This window comes from Phragmites australis, chromosome 18 (assembly GCF_958298935.1).
Source record: "Phragmites australis chromosome 18, lpPhrAust1.1, whole genome shotgun sequence".
NCBI classification, from domain to species: Eukaryota; Viridiplantae; Streptophyta; class Magnoliopsida; order Poales; family Poaceae; genus Phragmites; species Phragmites australis.
Genome location: NC_084938.1, coordinates 23,076,959 through 23,083,361, shown reverse-complemented (window position 1 = coordinate 23,083,361; position 6,403 = coordinate 23,076,959). Strand labels below are relative to the sequence as shown.

Genomic DNA, 6,403 nt, shown 5'->3' with positions numbered 1-6,403 from the left:
ATATTTCCTCCGATTGCAAATGTAGATCGTTTTAGATTTGTACATAATGATTAAAAAAGTAGATTAAATGATCTTATTACGCTTCATTTATTCTGCATTAGAAAAGATAATTTATTCATTTGTGAAAGTGATAGTATTTATTAAACAAAAGCAAGACAGGAATAAAAGAGAAACAGATGCATTTACGTTCGAGAATAATTTATATTTAGAAAATAGTTGAGAAAACTAAAACAAGAAAGAGTATTCCACAAACCACCCCTTCCCCTACCTCCCCACCCTATAAATACCACCCGGGTGTCCCTCCCGCCTAATAACATCGCACCACAGGCGCAATCACACTCGGATACGAAAGGGAGTACAGGGAAGGCACCTTGGTTGCCTTCTGGTCTTGAGAGGATCACTGCTTAGGAATTTGGAACGTATAGAGACATGGCTTTCTTCTTCGCAGTGGCGGCGTGCGTCTGCGTCATTTCGCTCGCCGTGTTGCTGTACGCAACGAGCAGGCTGATTAGGGGAGGTGCTGACCAAAGCGGAGGCCCTGAGCAGAAGAAGCTCATGCTCCCTCCCGGCTCCCTGGGCTTGCCGTACGTCGGCGAGACCCTGCAGTTGTACTCCCAGAACCCCAACGTCTTCTTCGCCTCCAGGGAGAAGAGGTAACTGGCCGATCTCTAGCTGGCATTGCATCATCAGTTTTGTAAGTCGGAAATGTGTACGATTCTGTTGATTTCTTCGCAACTGAGGTCAGCCATGTCGTGCCTCTGTGTGCGTGCAGCTACGGCGAGATCTTCAAGACGCACCTGCTGGGGTGCTCGTGCGTGATGCTGGCGAGCCCGGAGGCGGCGCGGGTCGTGCTGGTGACGCAGGCGCACCTGTTCAAGCCGACCTACCCGCCGAGCAAGGAGCTCATTATCGGCCCGCAGGCGCTCTTCTTCCACCAGGGCGACTACCACCTCCACCTGCGCCGGCTCGTCCAGGGCTCGTTCGGCCCCGACGTGCTCCGCGCCCTCGTGCCGGACGTCGAGGCCGCCGTGGCCTCCACGCTCGTCGCATGGGACGGGCACGTCGAAAGCACCTTCCGCGCCATGAAGAGAGTAAGTGCCAGACAGCTAGCACTCCAAAATGACCTCGGAGTCGATGCTTGTGCCGGCCTTCTCATTCCTCTTCCATCGTACCGTTGTGCGCGCATGCGTGGTACGGTGTAGTGCATGACCAATGGTCTGAGTTCGGCCTTTTCTTCTCAGCTCACGTTCGACGTCGGCGTCGTCACCATCTTCGGCCGCCGGCTGGCCGAAAGGCTCAAGGAGGAGCTGAGGAGGAACTACTTCATCGTGGAGGCAGGCTACAACAGCTTCCCCAACCCCCTCCCCGGGACTCGTTACCACAAGGCCGTCCGAGTACGCATGAAATGCACGCAGCAAATCGATGGCGCTCGATCGATTTCCCTCTTAACGGCATCACCCTAGCTTCGTGTGCAAATGCACTAATCTCTTTTTGTCCTGCGAATCGGCGCTCATGCATGCAGGCGAGGAAGCGGCTGGGCGCGGTCCTGGGCGCCATCATTGCGGAGCGTCGGGTGCAGGGAGACCTGGGCGGCGACCTCCTGGGCACCCTCATGAAGTGGCGCGACGACAGCGGCGCGGCTCTCACTGACTACCAGGTAACCGACAACGCCATCGGGGTGCTGTTCGCGGCGCAGGACACGACGGCCAGCGTGCTCACCTGGATCCTCAAGTACCTCAGCGACCACCCGAAGCTCCTCGAAGCCGTCAAGGTGAGCCACCGTGCACACGTACGTACTGTAGGATTAGCTCAGGTCGACTGGTAGTGGAGGTACAAACAAAATTATTAGAGCATCTCTGATCGAGACTGATGACGTACTACCAACGTCCGGTGTCTCTAATCATCGTCATCATCATCATCACGTCCTCTGGCCTCGTCGTGTCGATTGCAGGCGGAGCAGATGGCAGCCTACGAGGAGAACGAGGGCGGGAAGCTGCCGCTGACGTGGGCGCAGACGAGGGCCATGGCCATAACGCACAGTGTACGCACGACTGACGCTGCTGCACTGCACTGCACATCTCTCGCAGAAAAATGGCTTTCGATTTGGAACCTTGCTCTTGTTCCATCTAGCCTATCATGCTTCCATTCACTTGTGAAATTCGTTGGGCCCAGGTTATATTGGAGAGTCTGAGGATGGCGAGCATCATCTCCTTCACGTTCAGAGAGGCCATTGCCGACGTGGAGTACAAAGGTACGTACGCACGTGTTCGACATGGATTGCTGGCTGGAGCGTGCACTAGTGCACCAACAAAAGTTCAGAACGTTAGCCAGTCATACTTTAGACACAAGGACTACATAACACTTAATCTGACAAAACTTCACAGAATAATTAAATCGGAAGACTAGCTAGCTGCACATGCATGACATCTATACACAAGTTCTTTTCTATGCAATATATACACTCTATACATTTCAAACAATTCGGAGTGAGGTGAATCAGGTGATAGCTGAAGATGACAGACATGCTTATCTTTATACATGCTGAGTCAAATCCACTTCAGCATACGGCAGACATGGAACCATGCTGCTCCATACAATTGGCTCGATTGTCGTCGTACATATAACCCTCAGAACATTAAATCGGGGCGACATTTTTTGTGAGGCGCGGCTGATCGATCGCCTCTCAGAGGTGTTGTCTGAACACCGGGGCATCCAAGCGTTGATTTAGCCGTCGATCGGCCCGCACGTGGACGGTCCGTTTTTCACCTCAAAAACGGCAGGGCGCCCCTGCCCTCTCCTTCCGATTAATATCTGAGCCATCAGACATCGACCAGGCGGTCTGGATTTCACGATCACCTGCTGCTCCCTTTCCCGGACGGCACCGGCGCGGCTGCTGCTCCACTCCGTTCTTTGTTGGCAGCATAACTGGCAGCATGAATGCGATAGCGAAAGCAATGGACGTGGTTTAAATTTGTGAAACATTGTGAGCATTTTTTGGCATTTGATCTGTAAAGTTTGGCCGTCTCGTACTTGCGTCGCTGAATTTATTTGGAAGGAGACTGAATTGACCGTGTGTGTTGTGTTGCAGGGTTCCTGATTCCCAAGGGGTGGAAGGTGCTGCCGCTGTTCAGGAACGTCCATCACAGCCCAGAGTACTTCGAGGACCCACAGAAGTTCGACCCTTCTAGGTTCAAGGTAACGGGCCCACCTGCCAATGCTTGTACACCGCTTGATGATTGCGTAGCATGACATCAGCAAACATGAGCATTCGCAAAATTCAGAGGCCTGGCCGGGCTGTTACTACCAGACAACGAAAGTCAAGGGCATCAGTTACTACTCCTTGAGCTACCGGTGGCACAGTAAGCAGGATAGAGAACAGTGATTAAAGGGGTGAATAGATGTCTTCATAAATTTTTTGTGAAATCGATAATTTTCTTCTATTTAGATCACCCAACATATTTTAAAACTCAAACGAAAATAAAAAAAATAGAGAGATATTTTAACCAGAGAAAATTGAGACAATATAACTTCACAGATGATGGTACATGAACCATATTGATCAATTTATGTGTCTTAGCACTAGAAAGATCATAACTTGCAAAGAAACCATAAAAGATAAACACCGAGCAATAAAACTCTTTAAGTTGATTGTCTAGATGTAAGAGAATTTAAGATCTCATCATATAAGCATGTGTATACGAATTTTATATTTCTAGTAACAAAAAGAATGACCTTACATGGTGTTAAAATTTCAGCCTAAAAATCAAAACGAAAATCAAATTCGGAAACAAAAAACTTGCAAACTTGTAAGAAAATCAATAAAGGAAAACTAGAAGGAGATGGGCATAATAATATGAAAAAAAATAAACTTTATTACAGCAGATATCAGCCCTATTTTATACAGATTACAAAGATTTTTTTTCTCGCAAAGCTCTTATCTAATACATAGGCTAAGTATTCCTCTTACTCTTCTCTAAAATTCTAGCTCTAAGCTCTCAAATAGATGGTACAAGAGGGTATACCACGAGATAAACAAACACATATCTCTAATTCTAATTCTAGTTAATCCATATTCAATATGCTCAAATGAAATCCCAAATCAATTCAAATCACTTCAAAGTTCATGTAATATCGAAGATTATCAAACTAAATAAATACTAATATTAATTATTTATCATAAATAATTCAAGTTATATTTTAGCTTGTTTCTCATCATCATTGTTGACCGTCTATCCGAGTAGACAGTAGACGATTGGTTAAACGGTACCAGATCAATCACCCGGCCAGCCTGCAGTCAGGAGAACTCACCAACGACACCTCTAGCTCTAGCTTTGTTCGGCACAGCGCAGTGGCAGGCCAGAAGACAAACATTGGACACCAACAACGCACGTACTAATCGACACCTGTTGGGGTACACACTAACCAACAAGTTTAGAGTCACTAAGGTCATCTCCAGCAGCTACCTTAAATTTTCATCCTCTAAAATACTATTACAGTATCCCATATCACTATTACAGCATCCCTTATTTTTCATCTCCAGCAGCTACCCTATTTTCTACATTCTACTCATCTTTTTTCTCTCTCCGGACCCACTGTCAGCCTCTGTGTACAGTACCGCTACAGTGTTACGGATGCTACAGTAAATCCGCAAAAGTTGCTGGACGCTTTCTCTCTCCGCAGTACTGTAACAGCCGGATCTTCAAAAATACAGATTCTGCTGGAGATGGCCTAACACACATCAATTCTTCGAGCATTAGTGGCCTATACGGTTAAGGCCGCGAATCTTTGTCGCACTCTACTCACCCGTGCGTGTTCGATGCGTCCGCTGCAGGTGGCGCCGCTACCCGGCACGTTCCTGGTGTTCGGGAGCGGCGTGCACGCGTGCCCCGGGAACGAGCTGGCCAAGCTCGAGATGCTCGTCCTCGTCCACCGCCTCGTCACCGGCTACAGGTACGTGCCACCCCACCCCTCTTCTTCGCCTGTGGACGAAACGAATCGATCGGCCAGCGCTCTGGCCCCGGGAACCCACCCGGATCCGCCACACATTCCCCCGTGCGTGCATGCCGGCTCGGCAGATCCCCCGCGCGCCGCGGCAATTCTCACGCGTTCCACTCGTACTCCTCGACGTTTTCTTACTATAAGAGACACCGATGTGCGGTTCCCATTTTGTTGCATGGCAGGTGGGAGGTGGTCGGGTCGAGCGACGAGGTGGCGTACAGCCCGTTCCCCGTGCCGAAGCTCGGCCTCCAGGCGAAGCTGTGGAAGGATACCGCCGGCGCGGAGGAGAACTGCACCCCCGCCCCCGCTGCCGCCGCCGCTGCGGCAAGTGGCTGATATCCGTTGCCTTTTGGGATCTCCTGGTGCTCCGATCCTCGGACGAAGCAAAACCAGCACCAGGGGGAGGGGACCGAGTCACGTGGCAGCTTTTCTATTTCCCAGTATACGTTTCGTGTCGGATAATGGTCGGTGATAATGTGGATCATCCTGGTCATGTGCTCCTTGTTGGTTTATCAGTTATATTAACTGATCAACCAATCATTGGAAGTATGGATGGCAGTGTGTCAGTAGTCGGTACTGTAAGGGCAGGCACCTCGGCTGATCGCCCACGTCAATAAGCTACCCTTATGTCCCCGCAAGCTTTGAAGTCAGTAGCATGCATAAAACCAGTTTCGTGTCACTCTGTGATGCCACTCTTTCTGACCACGAACGCTAGTGCCTGCTGCGAGACTGTCGAAACGCACCAGTGATCCCCCGGCCCATTTGCTTTTCAGAGTTGTTTGCCACACACTTTCTTCGGTGAGCTACTGACCCAACGTGCCATTCCAAAAGGGGTAGGAAAACAAGTACTCACGCTGTCATGACGATGGTGAAACATGCATGTCGTTGGGCTACTTTTGTTCATTGAATTAATGCAGAGTGTCGCGTGATAAGTACACTAGGACGAATGTGTCAATGAGTTTGAAACTTAACAGGGAAATGGCGGTCTTGAGAAACTATGGCTTCAAAGCTCAAGTCCATGCATACTCGTCACCACAACGACACGCCACGTACAACCTTGTTGGCAGACTCCAACACCGCAATCCAACCGTGTCATGAAAGTCAGCCGCCAACCTAGACATACCCAAGATAATCTGCTTGGAGGGCGTACGATCGATGATCCCACGAGTCCAAAAGATAAAAGTGTGCGATTGCCCAATCAGTTCAATGACACCTTGTAACTTTCATTGACGATGACAAGTGCTTTCTGAACTGTAGTAACCTTCATGAACTCTGTGACCATGACGTGCCGATCGATGGCTAACAAAAGACGATCACACGACAACTCGCGACTTTTGAGATGGAATGGTTGACCACGTCTACAACAAACAACAAACCCGGCGCTTTACACCACTCTAGTTTCGGA

General features: G+C 49.5%; 1 protein-coding gene across 1 annotated transcript; it reads left to right on the top strand.

The window, feature by feature from the left end:
* Positions 1-326: 326 nt before the first annotated feature.
* On the top strand, positions 327-5,666 carry LOC133898330 (abscisic acid 8'-hydroxylase 2-like). Its single transcript, XM_062338990.1, has 9 exons — positions 327-653; positions 773-1,091; positions 1,242-1,394; positions 1,523-1,771; positions 1,952-2,041; positions 2,173-2,251; positions 3,089-3,195; positions 4,832-4,950; positions 5,181-5,666. The coding sequence occupies exons 1-9, from the start codon at positions 430-432 to the stop codon at positions 5,332-5,334; spliced, it is 1,494 nt and encodes a 497-aa protein (XP_062194974.1). The 5' UTR covers positions 327-429; the 3' UTR covers positions 5,335-5,666.
* The last annotated feature ends 737 nt before the right edge of the window (positions 5,667-6,403 follow it).